The sequence below is a fragment of the Meles meles genome, chromosome 9, assembly GCF_922984935.1.
Source record: "Meles meles chromosome 9, mMelMel3.1 paternal haplotype, whole genome shotgun sequence".
NCBI lineage: Eukaryota > Metazoa > Chordata > Mammalia > Carnivora > Mustelidae > Meles > Meles meles.
Genome location: NC_060074.1, coordinates 9,026,395 through 9,049,897, shown reverse-complemented (window position 1 = coordinate 9,049,897; position 23,503 = coordinate 9,026,395). Strand labels below are relative to the sequence as shown.

Sequence of the window (23,503 nt, the reverse complement as noted above, 5' to 3'; positions counted from 1 at the left end):
AGTACAAAAGTAGTCTTTGCTCTGGATGAGGAAGATAAGCATATTGTTGGGTAGTAATGGTCAATGTCATGACAACAGTCAGAAATGGTAGATTTATAATGCATTAAAGTTGGTCATCTCTCCTGGGCACTAACTGGGACCTTTTTTCCTATGACGAATTCATGACTAAGGTCAACTGCTCTTTAGGGCTCTTGGTTAGACTATTTCAAGACTGATGCCCTGGTACCCTCAACTGACTATGTCCTTATGAAGAGTCCACAAGGATAGATCCTGTGGGGGTGAGACAACTCAAGGAGGCTTTCACCAGTCTGCCAATCGACGAGCCCTCACTTCTGAATGGACACACTCCAGCTTGCTGCCGAATGCCAACTAATAGTCTCACCCCCATTACCGACACTTCTACAGTGGATATCAAGGCTCTTAAACCTCTGAAAATCTTGAAATCCTTGAACTCCCTGTTTCCCCAAAACCCTGTATAAGACTCTGCCTGACCAACACAGCTCTTCCTTACCAGAGTGAGCGTGAAACTTAGCTTTATCTCTTTATGTCAGATGAGTGGGGGCTCTTCAACCTCTGAGAGTCTTATTTTTGATGTTCTCTCCCGTTTCACAATTGCTCGCTTGATTTAGGTCCTGATGGCATCAGTAGCTGCCATGGCTTGAGCATCCATTAAGCTAGGTATTATGGTGATCCAGACTTACCATGTATAATCCACCACTCCGTGTCTGAAATAAGAAAAAAATCTCAATTTATTGCTTACTCTAGTAAGGAAGAGCTACATTGGTCAGGCATCGTTTCCTGGAGCAGAGCAGACTGCCATACACAATCGTTTGCTTTTTCAGTGTCCAAGGAAGCTGTAAATACAATGTCTGTTGTAAGAATAGACGTAGGGGTGCCTGGCTGGCTCCGTTGGTGGGGTGTGTGACTCTTGAACTCGGAGCGATGAGTCCAAGTCGCACACTGAGCGTAGAACTTACTTAATAAAATGCAGACTCGAGATACCATCTTATTAAAGATGTGCTGGTAAGTACCTAGCTTAAAAGGGTATACGTTTGTATGACTGGAAATGTTTTTACCATTTTCCAAGTGATTCCAGTTCCAGGGATTATCAGCTGGACGTTAGGATATTTTGTTTCAAAGAAATGTCCTAGGCGGTCATTTGGTTGCCATATCATCTAGTACCTCACTGAGTGCTTTTTGATAGAATGTACTTAGAAAAACAGCCAAGTATCACGCAACAGCATCTCTTATCATACAACAAATTAATATAAATTTATTGGGTGGAAAATGGGGAAAAAGGACAAATAAGATGGGGTGGTTCTGTACTGATACCAGCAAGTTCATAATATGAGAAACTCAAGTCCAAAATCTTCAGCCCACATCAAAGACTTCATGTTCTGATGACTGCGGGAAAGGCCAGCCCGGGATGCTGGGCTCAGGAAATCAGGGCGGTGTAGCTCTAGATGAAGCAGCGCCTCTGTCAAGGACATCACTTTCTCTCAAGTTCAGAATGACACTTCTTGGGCACAAGTTTAAGATTCTGTTTATTCTCCCATCGGTGTAGAGCAGACTGGCCGGGTGCGACATCGTGCCTGTTGCCGTGGTCCTGTTGGAAGAAAAACAGACCTAACACTGTTCCCGACTACCTGCAGAGCTGAGGACCCGTTCTGTCTCCACCAATATAATCTACTCTTCAAGGTGAGTGGTTCTAATCTAGACAGTTTGGGAGATGGGCAACTTTTAAGGAAGAAATTTAGTTTGTTTTTCTTGCGATTTAGAGAAACCTAAAGATTAGTGGGGAGAGTGGTGGGATGAAGAGAGAAGTTCTGCGGCGAGAAATCTGAGAAGGGACAGACCCAGAATCGCTGAGGACAGCCGTGTCTAAGCACCCTACCTCTTCCAGCCACCTGTCTTCTCGGGGAAGCCTCTGCAACCGGTTTTTTGTCAGCTCAAGTTGGAGGCCGTCAAACCTACACTTAAACCAGCGATGAGCTTCTTCCAGGTTAGCTGTTATCTGAACATAAAAGTCTTATCAGTAAAAATCACAACGAAGAAAGCTCTAAATTTTCTGTGTATTAGTTCCAGAGACTTTTACCCAGATGTTCAAGGACCCAGATTCCGAGTGCAAGGTCCTTGCGGCCTGTTTGTGTAGCACGCCTCCAGACGGGAGTGACTTCTGAAGGCAGAGCTGAGCGCGCGCAAGCCTGCTGCTTCCCTGCATTTACTGATATTTCCTGGATGTGAAGGAAAGGAAGAGGACCCAGGAGGAAAATACGACCGAAAAGAACAAGATGGCTTTGCCAAGAAATATGGTAGTTCAGACCACAGTTTGAATTTCTGAGTTCTGTTCTCTAAGATTAAATCGTTCTCCAAAGTCCCTATACTAGATCTTTCTTGTGGGCTTTATGAAGTAATTGAATTAGTAAAAGAGTGGACTAGCTTAGTGTAAATTGCGTTCTTTTTATTTCCTTTATCATCAAAATATTTTATGCTTTGGCTCCTAAGCACAAACTTCCAAACTACCTTTGTTAGACTTAAACGGTCCTTCTAGTATCTGCCTTTGCGGATGATCTGAAATCAATATTCGTTTATTTGACAGATATTTACCAAGTACCTATATGTGCCTGGCACTTCTGTATGTATCTGGGTTACTTCAGTATTTTAAGATAAAGCTGACAGGCTTTTAGGTTATATAAAAGTTGCTTCAAAAGAGCTCCAGAACATATCCTCTAGAATAAAAAGTAAAATGACTGATTTTGAAGTCAGAAAGAGGTGTATTTCTCTCTGGCTGGGAGAAGGCAAGTCCTTGAAAGCAGGGGCGTCCTTGGGCTCAGTTCACCCTGCGTCCGCTCAACTAGCCCAGTGCCCAGCATAGGATAGGTCCACAGTAAATGTGTGGGACTAGGCATTTGTCTCAGATTAGCCAGGTCCTTGTGTGGGTACAAAATCATGAAGTAAGAAAACAGAGCTCCCCTTGGCATTTAAGCTTTAGAAAGCTACAAAGCTCAAGTACTTTCCAAGGCTGTTTGTATATCCTCCTAATGCCAGTGATACTCTCACCACACCCCCAAACCCAACCCCACATTTCTCTAGCACTCTTTACCAGGGACGGAGGGAAAGATGCTAGAAGTGGCCCCGTACATCACGTCGCCTTTTGCATGGTGAATGAGAAGGCAGGTACTATTTAGCAAAACTTACTGAGAGTCATCTACAGCATAACAGATCAGTAAGTCTTACTATCCTGACTTTTCGAGATGTGGTAATTGATGAGTTAAAGTAAATGTAACTTCCTCAAGGGCATAGCAAGGGTCACAGCTGGCGTTCAAACTCATGAGTCCATATTCCTTTTGATACACCGCTCTGATAGTCCTATTGTCTTGTCATTGAACGGCTATAAAAAGGACAAATCATGACCAACTGATGATTTCATCACTGCGATACCTCTGTTTTCTTAACTGGATATTAGGACTGGTTGCGTCACACAACGAATTTCATAGGTCCTTTCCACCTCTAAAAAATGTATGCTTTTAAATATCTTCAAAAAGGTCAATTTAAGATTAGAGAAAGCAAATTCGCAAATTCAAAGGGCCCATGAGCGGTACCCGGCTGGATCAGTCAGAAGAGCAAGCCCCTCTTAATCTCAGGGTTGTGAGGCTGAGCCCCATGTTGGTGGAGAGATTAAATTAAAAAAATAAAACTTAGGAGTGCCTGGGTGGCTCAGTGGGTTAAAGCCTCTGCCTTCGGCTCAGGTCATGATCCCGGGGTCCTGGGATTGAGCCCTGCATCGGGCTCTCTGCTCAGCAGGGAGCCTGCTTCCCCTCCTCCTCTCTCTGCCTGCCTCTCTGCCTACTTGTGATCTCTGTCTGTCAAATAAATAAATAAAAATATAAAAAAAATAGGGCCTACTTTACATTTCTAGTTATTGACTGAACAAAGAGCTTGACTTTCGATCAGTGGTGTCAAGCAGTAGTGCATTAAAATCTACCCACACGCTGGTCTTCCTTCTTACATTTAGGGGTAGAGACTTGGGCTTGACTTAGTATTTCAGTATTCTTTTATCAGGAGGCAGAATCCCAATCTAAAAAATTATTCTGCATAGTAGACATTAGACTTAGTTATCGGTTCTTGCCTGTTACCCTCCTGGAACCATGTCCGTGAAGGATTTCACCTTGACCGGTCGTGTCTGTGGCTTACCTGTTCTGACTCGACACTGGCTTCTTTCAGTTTATGCTCCGTGGCCTCTTTACATTTCCTTAGGTGTCTGATCGTTTCTTCCAGTTCCTGAAATGTGAGACGAAGATTTCTACAAATTCCCAATATACCATGGGGAACAAAAAGCTTCCATATTGTAGTAAATGGGCAACCAAACTGTGAAAGCGTGATGGGGGTTATACTTTGTACCTTCAGGCACTACCAAAATGTAAGATCCACGCTGTTACTGTCTGCAGTACACCTAATGCACATCCGATTCTGACTATGTATCCTCCTGAAGAGGAAGCGATTAATCTCTTTCCAGAATCGAAGGAATGCTTTTTCACAGCAGACAGTGTCTGCTGGAAGGCAAGAGCCTGACGGTCTCTTGGAGTCCCTACTCAGTGACAGAATGTGGCGCTCTTCCGGAGGCTGGGTACAGCTGCAAGTCCCACCACAGCCGCGGGCCATTTGAGCTTCCAGGAAGAACCAAGGGGTAGAATGTTCCTAAAAGACTATGAAATTCAGTTCGGAAGTCTTAGGAACCAGTATTTGCACAGCAAGCTTCAGCATTTAAGAATGAATCCTTCAGGGCACCTGGGTGGCTCAGTGGGTTAAGCCGCTGCCTTCGGCTCAGGTCATGATCTCAGGGTCCTGGGATCGAGTCCCGCATCGGGCTCTCTGCTCAGCAGGGAGCCTGCTTCCCTCTCTCTCTCTGCCTGCCTCTCTGCCTGCTTGTGGTCTCTCTCCATCAAATAAATAAATAAAATCTTAAAAAAGAAAAAAAAAGAATGAATCCTTCATAAACTGAACACTGGGAACACGTGCCACATTCAAAGCTACAGGCTTCTTCCTCTCGCAGGTTTATGTTTCTTCTATAGAATCTAGAAAACCTAGGTGCTCTGCTGCTGGGCTTCCGTGCACACCGTGTGCTGCGCGTCGCTGAGAGGACCCCGAGGAAGCGTCTCACCTGGCACCGGCTCTCCAGGTCCTGCCTTATTTTCCGCTCCGCCTCGAGGCGCAGCTCCTGCTGCTTGTTCCGCGCCGAGGTCTCGTACTGGCTCTTAGCCAACAGCTGCATCTCCTTCTGTAGGTTGGTCATTTCCGACACGAACTTCTGGATACTCAGCGACTGGTGGGGCACAGAGAGGGAAGCAGTTGGTGAACGGGTTCTGAGTCTGAGATTTTATGTGAATGGTAAAAACATGGAGTTTGTGAAAATCTCCTACCTGTTCATAATTTTTTTTCTGATATTGATCCTTAATTAGCTCCATTTGCCTCAATTCTGTTTCTATTTGCTGAAAGTAAATGTGGAAATAACAGAAAGATGATCAGTAGAAAAACTGGCTTGCTCTTTTCGCCTATAGGGTGACAGAAAGAATCCCACGTGAGACCCACCCTTACCGGCTCCCCTGGGCCCTCCTTCCCGTCTGGCCCACTGACCCTAAAACAGCCAAGTCCTGTGCAGTCACTGGGGAGGGGCAGATGGGGAGTCAGAAAGGGACTTGGCAGCTAAACAGAAACCACACATTTACACAGCAGTATCTCTGCTGGAAAAGGAGTAACCGCCCCCCTCCAGGCGTCTGCCCACGCCCCAGGTGCAGCTGTCATCCCCAGAGAACACGGGTGCTGTCGGGACTCTGGGACCATCCTCACCGGACCCCACCACCTGCCTGGATCCTCTCGGATACTAAGGAAGTGAGGGGAGAAGGAGCGCTCCTCATACAACCTTCATCCTCTCTACATTCTGAGTATTATTCGCCTTAGTCGACAAGTGGAGCTTAATTTGGGCCTTTTGATTCTTTATTTTCTCCTTGCTACTGTTCACGACCTTCTCAAGCTCCGTCAGTTTCTGCCGCAGCTCTCGGTTGGTCCGGGTTACCTCCACCGACCTGAAGTTGGCTTCATCGAGGGCCTTCTTCAGCTGTGGGACGCAAAGGGAAAAGCTGATCACTTTAAGCTTCCATTCGGGAAGAGAAGCTGATGATTAGGCCCATCTCTGTGTTTAGTTCCCTTTGGGCCTTTCTTTTAAAGACAAGGGTAAGCGAGGCAATGATGATGATGTCTGCTGAGGAACAGTGGCGCAGAACTCTAAGTGGTTTTCATCTTTTTCTTCATAGTTTTTAACATTAAACAATCTTTCCTAGAACAGATATAGACAATGTAAATACATGTTCATCACTTGCTTTTAAAGAGCATGACTCTGGAGTCCAATCTAAGTTCACATCTCAGCTATAGCACTCACTTGCTGAGTGATTTTGGATAGTTAACCTCCCTGACCCTCGGGGTCATCAGTGGCAAAGCACACAAATGACCCATCTCTGGGGACTCCGAGTTGAACAAGATGAGGGAGAGAAAGAAGGGGAGCCTGGCACACTGCTCAGCTTTCAGCTTTTCTCTTCCCTCCCGCTGCTTGTGACCTCATGTCTGGAGAACTGAAAATTAGAAGGTAATTTATATAAATACTTGCCTGTTACTACCACTGCATAGATTTTCATAATACTACTTTTAGTTTTAGAGATTTTAATAAGCTTGTCTAGTGGAAAAATGGCATAGAGATTACTGTTAAAAACGACAACAGCTCTCAAACGGAGTCCCTTATGCTAAGCCCCATGTCACAAAACCAAGACTGAGTTGGTTTTGGCTTTCCTAGAAATGAACCCTTAAATGAGTCCTTTTGATGAGCACTAGCTGGGTGGTCTGCCTGATCCCGCCATCCTCTAAAGCAAAGAAACTTTACAAAAAGCAACTCGAGTTACTGGGTAGTACAACTTGTTCCTGCTCCCTTCTGCCTAAAAAGCCTTCATTTTGTATTGTTCCTTGGAGATCTCTGCAAGAGTGGATAATGCCCAATTTGAATCAATTTTTGTTCAAATACTCTTAAAATATAAACTAAAGCATGTTAAATATTTAACAGTTCTGGTGTCACAAGAAAAAAAGGAAGGAGAGCAACAAGCAAGCAGCTGTAGGTACCCATGGCGAGCCAGGACCCTGGGATCATGACCTGAGCTGAAGGCAACTAAGCCACCCAGGTGTCCCTGTTTGATGATTTTTCTATTAAAATACCTTTTGATTTAATTGTTCTCTATTTTCAACTGAACTATGTTGCTTGGCGCTAATCTTCGAAAGCCCGAAGTAACTGTTGTAGTTTTCCGGGGTCTACATGCCTCCAGTTTCAACTCTTCATTCTCGCCTACTCTCCACTACCACCAGTCGCCCCTTCCTAAAACCGTCCTTACATCATACTGCCCATTTCTGAGAAAGCCACCGAACTCCATTTTGACCTGAAAGGTCACCTCTAACATTCTGACAGGCAAAGTCAGCTACCGGATGGTACCGCCTCAGCTACCCACGCTTTCTCAGACATTTCCCAAAGTCTTGGCTCTGATCAGGAGAAAAAAATCTTATTCAATTGCCCACGTGTCCTGTTCATTTTTGTAAATAAGCTTTGGTCGTCCCCTTACACTGGGTGTCCCGGCCCTGTCAGCTCTGCCCATTGTGTACTTCTGTTTCCCTTCTTCTATCACCCAACCCTCACTTTGAGTTCCTTCAGAGTTGTGCATGGCCGCTGGTTACTCAAGAAATGTCCTCTGCTGTTTACCCTATTTCTCTCCTGTAAGGAGTGGAGATCACAATTAAGTAAGGGTCACACAGCGCACATCAGAGCCTGGACCATATGTGACTCTAGGAAAAGGTGAATGAGTGATGGGTGCTAGTCAAACGAGTTGAGGGGACAGATGATTTGATGTCTACCCAACGGCCAGCCACTTCCTTCCTCTGTCCCTCAGTTACAAAGCTCTCACTGAGACACTCCTTTGCTGGGCAGGGAACCATCCTTCAGAAGCTTCTTGCGTTTTGATTTATGAAGAGCACAGAGACGGCTTTACCATGGAGGGACTAGAAGGACCAAGAACAACTGCAACCCTGTTTAGAACTCCTGTAACTGGTTCTGCTCTTGGAAGGGACTCATCTAGAGCGACACTTGTCATCTGACTACATACCTCAGTCATTTCCCGTTGTGCTGCTTTCTTGGCTGTTTCTCTCTCAGTTTGAAACTGCTTTCTTAGAGCTTCTATGCGTTCAGCGTGCATTTCTGCTTCCATTTTGGATTCCTCAGTCATTCGTTCTCTGTTTTGGGGGGGAAAATGTCACCCTTAGAAATCATCTTTAGGAGGTAAGGAAGGCCTAGAGGGAAACGTGCAACTATCCAAAAGGTGTGATTTACAAACAAGACGCAGATCAGGCACCAGGTGAACCTCACTGGTCTGGAGCCCATTAACAGAAGGGGAAGAACGCATTTTCCTATAGCATTAACGGCCAAAGAGTCATTCAGTGCAAAGACACCCAGCTCAAACAGTGAAACACATACTCTTGTTTTAACCAATAAACAAGCCAGCAACATTTCTTGAGCCAGTAACATTTCCCTAGATTATAGAATTTGTACAGATCATAAATTGGAAAACATACTTTCTCAGCTTTAATGGATGCCTTTCGTCTATCGGTGTGTTCACTAGCTCAACTGCAGAAAGATCGATGCAGACTGCACTTCCCCTGGCTGAAGATTTTCATGGAATGTCACTTCTATCCCAACCCTGTTTACCGAGGTGCACTTTGCAAAAAAACAAAACAAAACAAAACAAAACGAGGGCCTTCACCTGAACTTGATGGATTTGACCTAACTGATTTCAGGCCCAAAGGAAAACGATGGTTCGGGGTTTGTCTGGGTGAAGTCACCCCACTCCTAGAAGGGGTTATTCCCATCCAAGCTGTTGCTATTCCTTCCCCAGATCATGCTACGTAAGAACATACCAGCTTTTGATAGGAAAGGGTTGGCAGAAACGTGAAGCTTTGGTTTAGCCTTCACGTGGTGAAGCTGCTTGACACGAGGTGCGGGGAGAGTGGACAAGGAGATCGGAACACGCATACCCCAGCCAGCTAGTGTGTGCTGCTCGGTGTGCCTAGTTCCCCTTCACGGCTCTGCTGGGAGCACCCGTTCCAAGCGGACTGGCGCGCACTGGTTTACGTGAATGGGCCCGCCTTACTCTCCCAGAGGCTCTTCCCTAATTTCACTGTGACTGTCCTGCCCTTACTTGAAGGTTTCCAGATTTTGTCGCTCAAGTTCATTGTTTTCCAATTTCTCTTGAACGTGATCGAGCTTTGTTTGTAGATGATTATTTGTCTGGAGAGATTGTTCCAGGCTCAAAGCCAGTTTCCTGTTGTCTTCTCTAGCTACATCTAGAGCCCTCTGTAGAGGCTCCATCTGAAAGAGGGAAGGCTCTTTTAAATTCCACTATCACAGATGCAAGAAGTCTGTAACACTTTATATTCATTCCTTACACTTTATCATCAGGGGCCATTGAAACGATAATTATGGAACCAGAACCAAAGATTCCAGCTGCCTGCAATAGACCCGTGAGAACTTACTGCAGACCGTGCTTAGGAGACTTTCAGAAGGCAATGGGGAGGGTCCGCTTCCTGATTACCAGTGAGCTCTGAAAAATTGAGCCGACTTAATTTTTAATTTTAAACTGGTTAAATTCCCCTTTCTGATCCTATAACCTTGTGGAGTCATTGCCTAGAGAGAGAACAACAATTCCTTGTATGTCCTTCCAGAAAAAGCTTATTTATATGAAAGACCCTTTTTAATATATGCACATATGCGTAGAGACACATTCGTGAGTGCGTACACCGGTGAACACACACATGTAAACGTGTCTCCTTATTCACAGCGGGATCACTCCAACGACTTCTGACTGAAGTTTCAAGTTATTCTGTGACACTTTAACTTCTGCAGTCATTTATGCATTAATAAATAAAAAGTAAACCATATGAGTAAGAGAATTAGGCATCACTGTGGTCCTGGTTTGCCAATAAGTGAGCCAAGGCAAGGCTGCAGGCCCATTTCCCATTTGTAACCCAAACTCAGACTTGGATGAAAAAAGAAATTTCCCTGATTATTTTACTCCATTTTCCTAAAAAGAGCAATAGCCCAATAAAACAAAACTATCGCGGGGCGCCTGGGTGGCTCAGTGGGTTGAGCCGCTGCCTTCGGCTCGGGTCATAATCTAAGGGTCCTGGGATCAAGTCCCGCATCGGGCTCTCTGCTCAGCAGCGAGCCTGCTTCCCTCTCTCTCTCTCTGCCTGCCTCTCTGTCTACTTGTGATCTCTCTCTGTCAAATAAATAAATAAAATCTTAAAAAAAAAAAAAAAAAACTATCGCCATTATCATCTATTAAAAAAGTGGCCTTTACCTCACTGTTGTGCTGGGCGTCTACAACCAGCATCCTGGCTTGCCACTGGTCCACTTCCGCCTCCAGCTTCTGCACCCTCTGTTGATTTAGAGCCCTAAAGATGCACAGCACAGGGAGAGTGACTGCAGAAAAGAACCGTCTAGGATGGAATGTTCTAGATGCCACTGGGAGTTACAGGGCACTCTTCCAAGAAGCTCAAATAGCATACGTAGCAGAGCTGCTCAGAGTAGCTGAGACTTGGCAAGTAACAATTAGCAGCTTCAGTTTCAGGTTAAGAAATTAAGCTCCTAGAGATGAAAAATTTGTCCCAGCTATGAGTCAATTTGACTTGATACATTAAACTGTCAATACTTATTAATGACTAACTTATGAGCTGGTAATTTTAACATATATACATATCACTAATACAAGATACATCCCCTCTAGATGGATGGGCCTGCTGTTGACATTTTGCTTCCAAATACAACTCCCGGGACACCTGGATGGCTCAGTGGGTTAAAGCCTCTGCCTTTGGCTCAGGTCATGATCCCGGGTCCTGGGATCAAGCCCCACATCATGTTCCCTGCTCAGCAGGGAGTCTGCTTCCCTCTCTCTCTGCCTACTTGTGATCTCTGTCTTTCAAATACATACATACATACATACAACTACCCAGAATTTTATTGTGAATGGTAGGCAATTTTTACTACCATCCCCGTAACTTTTTAAGTTCAGAGGCAACATAGATTTATAGTATGTAAAAAATAAAGATAAGTACAATGGAGAATATAAAACTGGCACCTGTTCCCCCATAACACAGAGGCTATATGCTCTACTAATATACATATTACAATATATTCCAGAGAACTTAATAAACTCAAATCATTTGTTTATTAACCTCAAAGGGAAATTTTTATGCAACTTGAAACATTCAAAGAAGTTTATAAAACATGACTCGAAGTAGTTCTCAGAATGATTCCTCTAGAATTATTCATCTTTAAATAGGACACTAATATAGAAGTCATTCAAACTCAACTAGGCACTTGGCTGTAATTATCTAGACTAGACAATTATTATTCTGTAGATCCCAGAGCAGATTTAACTGGTATAGAAACAGAAAGAGTAAAGCAGCCATATAGCACACGAACTTCTAGAATACATACTCCTTTACACCACTACAAAATATGGGAATTCTGAATCTTTGAAAATCATGTTTATTTCTAATTCCAGATTCTCCGTAATTTTCTAGGTCTTTATTTTTTATAATATTGTGTTTTATGGAAAGTATGTCTACATTTCACTATTCCTGAAATGTAAAGCTAAAGAGAAGACTTTTTGGGTGTAACACAGAAAAGGGGATGAATTGTCATTCATACATACATTCATACATGTAGTGAGTATAAAATAGGGAGAGGGAAATATGTCAAACTTTGGGTTGAAACTGGAGGAAAAACCTGTTCAGGACTGAAGGGAGGTGCTCGTTCCAAACAAAAATCTCCCCTTGACTAAAGACTACAAATAATTACGCACGTCCGCTTACAAAGACCCCTGCGTTGCACAAAACTCCACCGGGCCGGGGGAGTGGCGAGGATTCAAGGGTGCGGGCGGAGGGGCAGCCCGGGGGCCCCTCGCAGGGCCGGGCTGGAGGCCGTGGCTCTGCGCCAGGACCTGGGTAAGAGCAGGCTGGGAAGTTAGAGGCAGAGGTTAGTGCGGTCACCGAAAACCTTGCTCTTCAGTCAAGTTTCTAGGATGCTTCCCTCAAACGGGCTAGTTCTTGAAAGCGGCTTTGTTCCTGCGCCGCGGCAGCCGGGCGCACGAGGACAGAGCCGTCCCGGGTACCTTTCTTTCTTGAGGCCCGCGATCTCCGAGTCCCTCCGCCCCAGCTCTATCTGTACTTTCTCCAGAGCGCCTTGCATCTTGCTGTGGGAGGCCAGCACGTTCTCCAACATGATGGTGACCTTGCAGTTGTCCTCTTTAGCCTCCGCCAGCTGCCGCTGGAAATTTCCCACCTGGAAGGAAAGGGAACCGGAAAAAGACGTTTGATGCTCTCGGGTTGCCCAGCTGGGGCTGACGCCGGTCACTCCTGAACGCGAGGACGGACACTAAGCGCGGCAGAGTGCTAAGACGAGTGACGGCGGCATATTTTATTTTGTCAAGATCTGAAGTTCTTGTGACGTTGAGAAAAAGGAAAACTAGACCCCACGCCCCGCGGGGAGCGGCCGCCCAGCCCCTGCCCTGCCGCGGGCGCACTAGCTGGGGGCCCGGCGCCGCAGCTCCCTGCTTCTGCATGGGTCCGGGGCCCGGGCTGCTGGGCGCGGGGAGCCCCGGCGGGGCCAGCGGGCTCAGTCTGCAGGCCACCGGAATGAGCCGCACGTTAGTAACACGTCGGACCGGTCGCTGTGTGTCGACAGGAAAGAACTAGGACTAAGACTGGAAGTTAAAAAGCCATTGGGAGTTAAGGGATGTGTTTTGAAGGCAAACACTTAACAGCTCTTCTAAAACTATCTTTAGAAAACAATCCTCCTCTGATCAATCCTCATTCTTGCTCCAGGGAACAAGACAGGAAGGAACAGGACCCGTGGAAGGTTTCTTAAGCGCCTCGCGTCAGGAGCAAAGTCTCAGAGAGGACGGACGCCTTGCCTTCTTGCTCTCTCTGTCCTCCAGGGCCTCGAGATCCCCTTTCAACCTCTGACTCTCTTTCAGGGCTGCGTCCCGGCTCCTCACGGCCTGTGAGAGCTCCTCCTCGTTCTTTTCGAGAATGGATTTCACCTGAGTAGAGAACAAGGAAGGACAAGTAACTTTTCCAAAGCACTGTAAGTCAGCAATTAGAGTGAGACACAGCGATTTGGAAACCAAGCTTAAAATGTTTAACATACCTCTCCGCTATAATAAAAACCAGCTGTATTAACGATTCTTTCCTTTAACGAAAACTACAAAACAACAAAAACTCTGCGTGAATAAACATGAGCAACCCTAACAGATGCCGGTCACCAGGAAAGTACAGGCTAAGAGATGAAGGAGAGAAGACTATGAAGGTCAGAGGCAAAATGGGGCAGAAACGGAGTATCATGGAACTGGAAAACAGAACAAATGCAATCTAACGAAAGCAAAGACAAATAAATACTAAGCAGTGTCAAGAAAACAGTGCTATAGAAGGCATCTTAACTAGAAGTATTAGTATCTTATATCGCTGAAATACTTAGTATATCTACACAATCATTTCAAATGATCAGATATTTTAAATATTACTTTTTAAAAAGGGGTTGAAATAACAAGATCCACAGGATGTTGCAGAAGTAGTACAAAGAGGCCCGTGCAGTCTTTTTTTTTTTTAAGATTTTATTTATTTATTTGACAGACAGAGATCACAAGCAGGCAGAGAGGCAGGCGGGGGGGGGGGGGGGGAAGCAGGCTCCCTGCTGAGCAGAGAGTCCGATGTGGGGCTCGATCCCAGGACCCTGGGATCAGGACCCAAGCCGAAGGCAGAGGCTTTAACCCACTGAGCCACCCAGGCGCCCCAAGGCCCGTGCAGTCTTCATCCCGCTTCTCCTGGTGCCATCGTACACTTCTGTAGCTCAGCATCAGAACTGGGAAGCTGCCTTTGGTACGTTACTGTTAACAGATTAACCGGACTGCAGAACGTACTCTGTTCTCACTACGTCTGTAAAACCCTGCATTCGGCTGTGTGTGTGCACGCGCTGAGCTCTGTGTCACCGGACCCCAGGCACGTTACCCTGCGAACACGGTCACAGTTGAGACACAACTGCCCCATCCTGCCGCAAACGAATTCACGTGTGCTGCTTCTGTGTGCGCACACGCTCTCCCAAGCCCGTCCCAGGCCCGCGGCGACCCGTGATTTGATCTAGACCTCTGTGGTTTTGTCACTTCAAGAATGCTGACCATCTCAACGTAATTAACTTCTGTATAGGTAACACATTCACACTCTCTTTAAACAGCATGTCTGAGGTACGAATGACACACAATAAGCTGTGTATGTCTCAAGCATACAGTTCTGATCTGATCCCTGAACCCATCATCCAGACAAGAAGCATTTCTATCATCTCAAAACTTCTCTCATGCCTCTTTGTAGTTTCCCCCTTCTGTCTCTCCTCGTTCCTTTATCTCCACACCGGGCAACTAATCTGCTTTCCGTCACAGTAAATCATCTTATCTTCTAGAATTTTACGTAAATGGAATCATATTGTGTGTACTCCTTTTTGAATGGCTTCCTTCACTCAGCATAATTGATTCCATCTTTTTCATGGATCAGTAGCTCAGCCCTTCCATTGCAAGCGCTACTCTGTTGGAGGACAGACCACAGCTTACTGAACCATCCACCCCTGCACCCTTAAGTCGCTCCCAGCTTTAAACTATTACAAATAAAGCTGCTGTGAACAGCTGTGCACAAGGCTTTGCGTCGTTTTATGCTTTCATTTATCTTTGGCAGATACACAGGAGAGAGGAATGGCTGGGTTATACACTGTTTCATTTTTAAAGAAACTACCAAACTATTTTTCTTTTGTTCTTTCTTTCAAAGATTTTATTTATTTACTTGACAGAGAGAAAGAGATCACAAGTAGGCAGAGAGGCAAGCAGAGGGGTAGGGGGAAGCAGGCTGCCTGCTGAGCAGAGAGCCTGACATGGGGCTCGATCCCAGGACCCCGGGATCATGACCTGAGCCGAGGGCTGGGGCTTAACCCACTGAGCCACCCAGGCGCCCCACTACCAAGCTATTTTTCAAGGTGGTTGTACCATCTGACCTTCCCCTCGGCAGTGTATGACAGTCCCAGTGCTCTGTGTCCTAACATTTGGGATGATCAGTTTTGGGGTTTTATACATTCTTACCGTTGTGTGGTATATCTCACTGTTGTTTTCATTTGCATTTCGCTAATGTCAGATGTTTAACATCTTTCCAGCTACTTAGTTATCATCCATATATATATATATTTTAGATTTTATTTATTTGACAGAGACAGACACAGGGAGAGAGGGAACATAGGCAGGGGGAGTGGGAGAGGGAAAAGCAGGCTTCCCCCAGAGCAGGGAGCCCAATGTGGGGCTCAATCCCAGGACTCTGGAATCGTGACTCGAGCCAAAGGCAGATGCCCAATGACTGAGCCACTACTCAGCACCCCTTGACTGTTTTCTTCTTAATAATTTTAACAGTTTAATACATTCGGGAGACAAGGTCTTTATATAAGATAAGTGATTTGCAACTATTTTCTCCCAGTCAACTTTTTTATATATTATTTTCTTAATAGCTCTGAAAAGGATAAAAGGATAAGCTATCGTATCTTTTTTTCCCCTTTTATGGATCATGCTTTTGATGTCAAATCTATCTCTGAGTAATCCAAGATTACAAAGATTTCCCTCTTTGTTTTACAGTTTTAGGTTTTACATTTAAGGCTGATCCATTTTGAGTTAATTTGTTTTTTTGAAGATTTTATTTATTTATTTGAGAGAGAGAGAGTATGCCAGGCGGAGCAGAGGGAAAGGCACAAGCAGGGGCTCAATCTCATGACACTGAGATCATGACCTGGGCCGAAATCAAGAGACAGACACTTAACTGAATGAGCCACTCAGGTGCCAGAGTTAATTTTTACATATGGTGTGAGGTACGGATCATAGACTTTTTGGTTTTGCAAATGGATATCCAACTGCTCCAACACCATTTGCTGAAAAGAGCATTCTTTTTGTACCTTCACTTTTGTTGAAAATGAAATGTTCATAAAATTACTTTGAATAGGTGGCACATTCACATTATTAAGATACAAAAGGGTAAAGTGAAAAATTCCCAGTCATCCAATTTTCTTCCTCAACAATAACGCTGCCAATTTATGATTCATCATAGAGCTATTCTATGCATTACCAGTGAATAATATAGATACATACACTCACATAGGTATATATACTTTTATCCTCCTATCCCTTTTAGTACACAAAGAGTAAAATATACTGCATACCCTCTTCTGAACCTTGACTGTTTTAACATAATAATACATACGTACTACATACATATATAGTACATACATACACATGTTCAAGCAGTGCTCCAAATCATGAATACACCATGATTTATTTAGCTAGTCTCTTACTGAAGAAATTTTGTTTGCTTCCAGTCTTGTTCTAGTAACAAACAATACTTCAGTAAGTAACCTTATAAATATGCCATATGTATAAGCTGGTATATCTATAGGAGAAAGTCCTAGAAATATAATGGTGAGGTGAAATGATAGATACTAAATATCCTCCACAAGAAGTTGTAACATTTTATACTTCCAACAGCAACAAAAACCGTATCTTTTATCCACATCTTCTTCAGTATTATACTTTCTTAAAACTTTTCACTTGTAGCATTTGAAATACTTCTTCTTTAAGGACCCAAGAATATTACAAAAGATGCCAGCTCAGACTCTAAAAATCTCCTGGATTTTGTTCTAGAAATGGACTCAAGGAAGAATACAGCTTTTATCATTTTACCAGTGTTTTTAAGATACATATGAAAAGGCCACTAACAGAAATGTTTACAGAAAAGATCTAAATAGTAATGAACTCTAGAAGACAAGCTATATAGTAATTTCTATTTTTAAGTATCAAAGATAGATGCTCTAAAAAGTTTTCTTTGGAAAATATTTTCTAATGTTCACGTTTATGGGGATTTCATTAACATATTTCTATGTTAAAAGCGGGCTTTATCTAAACATTTTTCCATGAATATTAAGATTAGATAGATATCATGAATTTAAAAAAAAATCAAAATCAGATTAAAAAGGTCTCAATGGTTGTTAATCCAAATCTTTGTCTAAAAATTAGTTATGTGGTAGCCAAAACAATGGTTTCAATCTATATTGTCAGTTTTTCTTATTTGTGAAGAACCTAACTTCCTTGTTGTTTCTCATACCTCCAAACATTATCTTTCTGGATTGTTACTACTTTTCTTCATTGTTGTATAAATCTGAAATTTCCTTATGACTTAGTTCGTGGTCTTCACTTACCGAATCCCGTTTAAGAGAATTTGGTGACTCATTTATTAATGGTCTTGAAGCAAGAATGTCTATTTTACCTTCCAGTCTTCCCTCCATGGTTTTAATAGCATTCAAAAGAGTCTTTAGAGAGATTCTAGAGTCTGCAATATCCTGAGAAGCTCTCACAGAAGTCAGAGTAGGTGCAAAGGTCACACGGCGTGTAGAGTTGGGAATTACACTGGGCAAACCAACTGACGAAGTTCTTTCCTTTACGCTGTTTACATGGGGCCTGTAGCTTTCAAACAATTTCGAAGACGCAGGCCTCTCCGGAGATTTCCTTCTTCTTGGAGGCATCACCAATTAAAAACAGTAAAATGACTAAACCTAGACTTATTTTTCAGTGAATGCTCCTTTTATGAGGAGGAACGACACAATATTCTGAATGAAGCTCTGATGGAAAATATACTTGAAAATGTGTTCCTTTGCTTTCAGAATGAAGAAATCACACTGTAAAGTTGTCCTAGTGAAGAAACTGACCTTCCTTAAATCAAATTCCCTGTAGGAGAGTGCATCTAATGAGACCCCCTTTTCCAGTATGGTCAGATGGTTAGAACCCTAAGAGTATTCTATCTGAAGACACATTCTAGCTCCTTGGTTACCAGTGCTATACAAACAAAAATATTATCGATACAGAGTTAGACATACTTATACGAAGATTTTTAAAAGAAAATTTCATACATGGTAAATCTGTAAATCATTGAAATGAATCACTTTTTCTTGGCAACACATTCCTGGATTATTTTTCTTCATGAAATGTTTTATTATCTTGTTTGTTGAACTTTCTCCATTCATTTGTTAAAACTTTATGTGGTCTACAAAAGGTTTTCAGCCTCAGTAGCCACCACGATAACAAGCAAGCACTTTACTAATGCCTCTTTCACGTGAGCTGTCTGTTGTGAGTGTATCTTGTTGGCACTGAGTTCTGAACTTGCCAATAATTATAAAAACACTTCTTCATGAAAGTTTTCTTGATGCTTTCATTAAAATGATGCTCCCTAAGAACACTCACTCATAACACTATCTTGCTTCTAAAAGACATAAATTTTAATTCTATAATAAAGTTTATGAGTACATTCCTAAAGCCTCCAATTAGAGCATAAATAAGTTGAATGTCCCAATCCTGCTTCAGGCATCTTTCCTTCTTACAGTTCAGCAAAACCCTGGACGTTGGTGGTTTTTAAAAAATGTTTGCCAATTGAGTCAAGTGAGGGAATATTCATCTTTCTGGGACTATACGGTAAGGTGGGGAGAGAGGCATCAATTTCTTAAAACCTGATTAAAACAAGGTAACAGCAATCTGGTTTGTAGTTAGTAATCACACCTGAGCATATTTGCTCTCTAGAGCCTTGTTCAACTTGCGTAGATGGTCATTCTGTGAACTAGTTTCGGTAAAAGAATGTAGTTGTTCTTCTAGCTGCTTGACTTTTATCTAGGGTAGAGCAGAGGAATAATAGAATAAGGCTTATTAATTTTAGGTGTATGTGTATCATTCATACACACACACTCTAAAAGAATATATATCACACACACACATATACAAATATATTCACATATACATACATCTACACACACACACTCTAAAGAATATATATATTAAACATACACACATACTCTAAAAGAAAAAAGATGTCATGAGTTTGGAAAAATCACAGAGAATCCTTAAAAGTTATAAAAGCAATCCTGAGTTTTTCTAATCATGCAAAGAATGCGACTTCAGCTAACACAGCTATTTCAATAGCTTAAAGTAGGCTACAGCCGTTCACATGTAATGAGATGACTCATTTGGTTTCTATTGCTTATGGAAACTCCAAATTAACATGGCTCATGAATATAACAGACTTTGTGGGTAATAATTTCAATTAAAAAAACTGTGGTATCTGAGGCGCCTGGGTGGCTCAGTGGTTTAAGCCTCTGCCTTCAGCTCAGGTCATGATCTCAGGGTCCTGGGGTCGAGCCCCACATCGGGCTCTCTGCTCAGCGGGGAGCCTGCTTCCGTCTCTCTCTCTGCCTGCCTCTCTGCCTACTTGTGATCTCTCTCTCTGTCAAATAAATAAATAAATTCTTTAAAAAAAAAACAAAAAACTGTGGTATCTAACATTCAAAAAATATTTTGAATATGGATAATTAGAATTGTCATTATGCAAGATGACAGTCTTGTTTTATCAACAGAATTATAAAAGCTGAATAAATGAAGTTCTTAAATGATGAATTATATTTTAACACTGAGAAAGATGACTTATATCTTTCTCTTTAAAGAAAATGATCATTTGAGGGAATGAAACAATTAATATTTACTCACTTATCTCCAAATTGTGTTTTTCCAAATTTTCTTCCTATCATACCCAACCCTTTCGTACAAATCAACAATGAACATTACTGAGCCTATCCCTGAATCAGAAAAAATTTATCCAAGATTTTTAAAATTTAAATCAACTTTTCCCTCTCCTTGTGTCTTGTTTCCTACCCGTAGAGGGTAAACACTTCTTGGCTATAGTTACTGGACCCTTTCAGAAACTATTAAAAATATGATTGCTAATATTGGTTTTTTTTCAAAGACGACATAAAAGCACATTTTGTCTCAGGAAATCTCTCTTGTTCAAGTAAGCAGTATCCTTTTCTCTTTGCTTATTTCTGTTGCTCTTTTCCACAAAGTACATTATAAAATATGTGTTGTGGTTCCCTAAAGCCATCATGGTTTTCACTTAAAGTTTTAGAATTAAAATTCCACCTCTAAAGGGAGGTATTGATACAATAATTATTCTTATCTTAAATATAAGCAAACTGCTGTGAGCCTGTAGAATCTAATGGAAAACGGCTGATTAATTCTGAAAACCTTTAGATTTGCTTCTCTTTAAGCAAAACACAGAATATATCCTTATTTCACAATATTTCTCAGATAATTTGCCTAACTCAACCTCTTAGGTACACAGTAAAATGCCCTGAAACTTTTCAGATGGTGTTTTCTCATTTATAAGCACTTTAATTTCTGTATTGTCATATTTGGCACAATTTTGAATTCAAGACATTCGTATGGGAAAGAACACAGAAGCAAATACGTTGTGCTGCCCTAGAGAGGTCTGGGTTTTCTGTGTCATTAAAATCTAAGCAGTTTCCATTATTAGCTTATCAGTCAGTCTCAGAAAAAGTGGTAACTTAGGTCAAGGTCTTTTGTTTATCATTCTTAATCCTTTTTGATAATTTTACAATAAATGTGTCCCTAAATTGTGTATAGTATTATTTTATGAGACTGGTCCATGTTCACACATATGTCTATACTCTTGTAGAGACTGCTTTCAAAACTGGTATAACTACTTTCAGGAGTAATATCATAAACTCTAGTAAATTCAAGATCTGTAATCCTACAATCCAGGAATTTTCTCCCTGAGATTTATACTTAGCCTAGAGAATTTTTCTACTTATGGGTACAAGAAGACATGTACAATAATTCATCACATTGGTGTTGTTTGTAAGCAACTGGAAACTGCCTAGATGACCATCAATAAAAGAAAGAATAAATCGAATTTTGGCATATTTATAAAATGGAATAGTACATTATATTGAAAATAAAATTCAGATCATGTCTGAATCTGGGGAAGCAGTTTCTCACTCAGTCTACATTAGCACCTAAAACCCAGTCTTTATACCAATCATTAAGTCAATTCTAAAAAGTAACCTTTTATCAAATGATTCATAGGTAATATTTTAATCGATTGTTCAATTTAGAGAGAACACAGAAGGTTATTTTGATCATGTTTAGTATGCAGCTCTTCCTTTAAATTAACTTACAAGAGTATTATGGTGTAAGAGCACTTACCCTTGGGTTGATGGTCAGTCCCTTTGGAATGTGCCAACCCAAGGTATAACAAAAACACCAGTGAGTCAGTAATTTCAAGTATTTCAGCTTTCAAAGACTATCAAAAACCTTAAGCCCTTGTTGTAGGAATATGAGTAGAAAAAGGGTTATATTTTCCTTAAGATTCTGAGGATAACCTCTAAAGTATGTAATTGAGATATAAAAGGTTAAATAGTAATCTACACACCCAGACTGTAATGTTGACTAATTTTCCTAGTGAAAAGGAGATAAGAGATAGGCTTCTCCCTCCTCATTTTATAGGTGAAAAAAATGAAACTCAAACAAAAACAATCAGAAGATGATTAAAGAAATGCCAATAAGTACCTATCAAGAATTACTTTAAATGTAAGTGGACTAAGTGCTCTAATCAAACAACAAAGGATGCAACAAAAGCACTTTTAAGAGGGAAGTGTCTAGCAAGGCAAAAGAACAATCTCATATAAACAACCTAACCCTACACCTAGAAGAGCTAGAAAAAGTCCAAAGCTAGCAGAAGGAAGGGAATAGTAAAGATTAGAGTAGAAATAAACAAAATAAAGACTGAAAAAGTAATAGAAGAGATGAGTGAAACCAAGAGCTGGTTCTTTGAAAAGATAAAACTGATAAACCTTTAACCAAACTCATCAAGAAAAAAAGGACTCAAATAAATACAATCAGAAATGAAGGAGGAGAAATAAACACATCACAGAAAGACTAAGGATTATAAGAGAATATTATGAAAAATCATATGTCAAGAAACTGGACAACCTAGAAAACATGGATAAACTTCCTAGAAACATACCATCTCCCCAAACTGAATCAGGGATAGAAAATATGAACAGACTGATTACTAGTTGAATCAGTACTCGAAAAACTCCCAAAAAAACAAAAGTCAAGGATCAGATGACTTCACAGGTGACTTCTATCAAACCCTTAAAGTAACAGGTTCTAGGGTACCTGGGTGGCTCAGTGAGTTAAGTGCCTGCCTTTGGCTCAGGTCATGATCCTGGAGTCCTGGGACTGAGCCCTGCTGAGCAGAGAGCCTGCTTCTTCCTCTGCCCCTGCTCTTGCTATCTCAAATAAATAAATAAAATAATAAAAAAAAAGTAACAAGTGCTTCTGACACTACAGTGGTTTATGGCCTACATTTAAATATTTGACAGTTGACATAGGATATTATATAATTTTCCCTGGCACTTATTTATTCCATAATTGGAAGTTTGTACCAATTAATCCCCTTCACCTGTTTCACCACCCCCAACCCTGACGACCACCAGTTCTCTGTGTTTATGAATCTGTTTCTGGTTTTGGTTTTTTTTTTTTATTCCATCTTTTGGAAGTTTTTCTTCCTCATATATTTTGGAATATTTGGGAATAGCCATAAAAAAGAATGAAATCTTGCCATCTGCAATGACATGGATGGACTTAGAGAGTATTATGCTAAGTGAAAGAAGTCAGAGAAAAACAAATGTAGCAACATGGACGGGACTGGAAGAGATTATGCTGAGCGAAATAAGTCAAGCAGAGAGAGTCAAGTATCATATGGTCTCACTTATTTGTGGAGCATAAGGAATAACATGGAAGACATGGGGAGATGGAGAGGAGAAGGGAGCTGAGGGAAACTGGAAGGGGAGATGAACCATGAGAGACTATGGACTCTGAAAAACAACCAGAGGGTTTTGAAGGGGCAGGGGGGTGGGAGGTTGAGGAACCAGGTGGTGGGTAATAGGGAGGGCACGTACTGCATGGAGCACTGGGTGTGATGCCAAAACAATGAACACTGTTACGCTGTAAATAAAGAAATTAAAAAAAAAAAACAAAAAACAAATACCCTACAATTTCACTTCTATGTGGAATCTAAAAGACAAAACAAATGAACAAAATACCAGAAACAGATTCATAAATGTGGAGGCTGAGAAAATTAAGGCCCTCCCACCTCAGGTTTAGCTTTAGCATAAGTACAGCCATCTTGGCAAAGCAAAAGCTAGCACCTTGCACCCCCTCTCCACCCACTCCCCTCCCTTCCGTAGCATGTGTGACATTCCTCGGCCACCCCTGGCTGTCCTGGGGGAAAAGCAGATAGTTAAATTGCAAAGATCACAGTCCTGCAAGGCAGGGGTCTCCCTTGGTTTACAAATGTCCTAGAGATTTACAAGAAGCTATCTTAATAATAGCACAATTTGCAGAGGCAAATGACTCAGTTCCTCAAGCCCTAAATAAAGTTAAAT

The 23,503-nt window shown here is 42.0% G+C and overlaps 1 protein-coding gene across 1 annotated transcript in view; it reads right to left on the bottom strand.

Moving 5' to 3' along the window:
- Window positions 1-1,321: 1,321 nt before the first annotated feature.
- The window catches only part of CCDC150 (coiled-coil domain containing 150), a 71,857-nt gene continuing 49,675 nt past the window's right edge, over window positions 1,322-23,503 (bottom strand). Inside the window, exons 15-26 of the mRNA XM_046018074.1 lie at window positions 18,765-18,872; window positions 13,059-13,187; window positions 12,258-12,427; window positions 10,443-10,536; window positions 9,282-9,451; window positions 8,193-8,319; window positions 5,921-6,115; window positions 5,421-5,489; window positions 5,162-5,323; window positions 4,195-4,281; window positions 1,895-2,014; window positions 1,322-1,606 (exon numbers count right to left, since the gene is read on the bottom strand). Coding sequence (XP_045874030.1) covers window positions 1,490-1,606; window positions 1,895-2,014; window positions 4,195-4,281; window positions 5,162-5,323; window positions 5,421-5,489; window positions 5,921-6,115; window positions 8,193-8,319; window positions 9,282-9,451; window positions 10,443-10,536; window positions 12,258-12,427; window positions 13,059-13,187; window positions 18,765-18,872 — 1,548 coding nt within the window. The 3' untranslated portion in view covers window positions 1,322-1,489. The remainder of the gene's footprint in view (window positions 1,607-1,894; window positions 2,015-4,194; window positions 4,282-5,161; window positions 5,324-5,420; window positions 5,490-5,920; window positions 6,116-8,192; window positions 8,320-9,281; window positions 9,452-10,442; window positions 10,537-12,257; window positions 12,428-13,058; window positions 13,188-18,764; window positions 18,873-23,503) is intronic.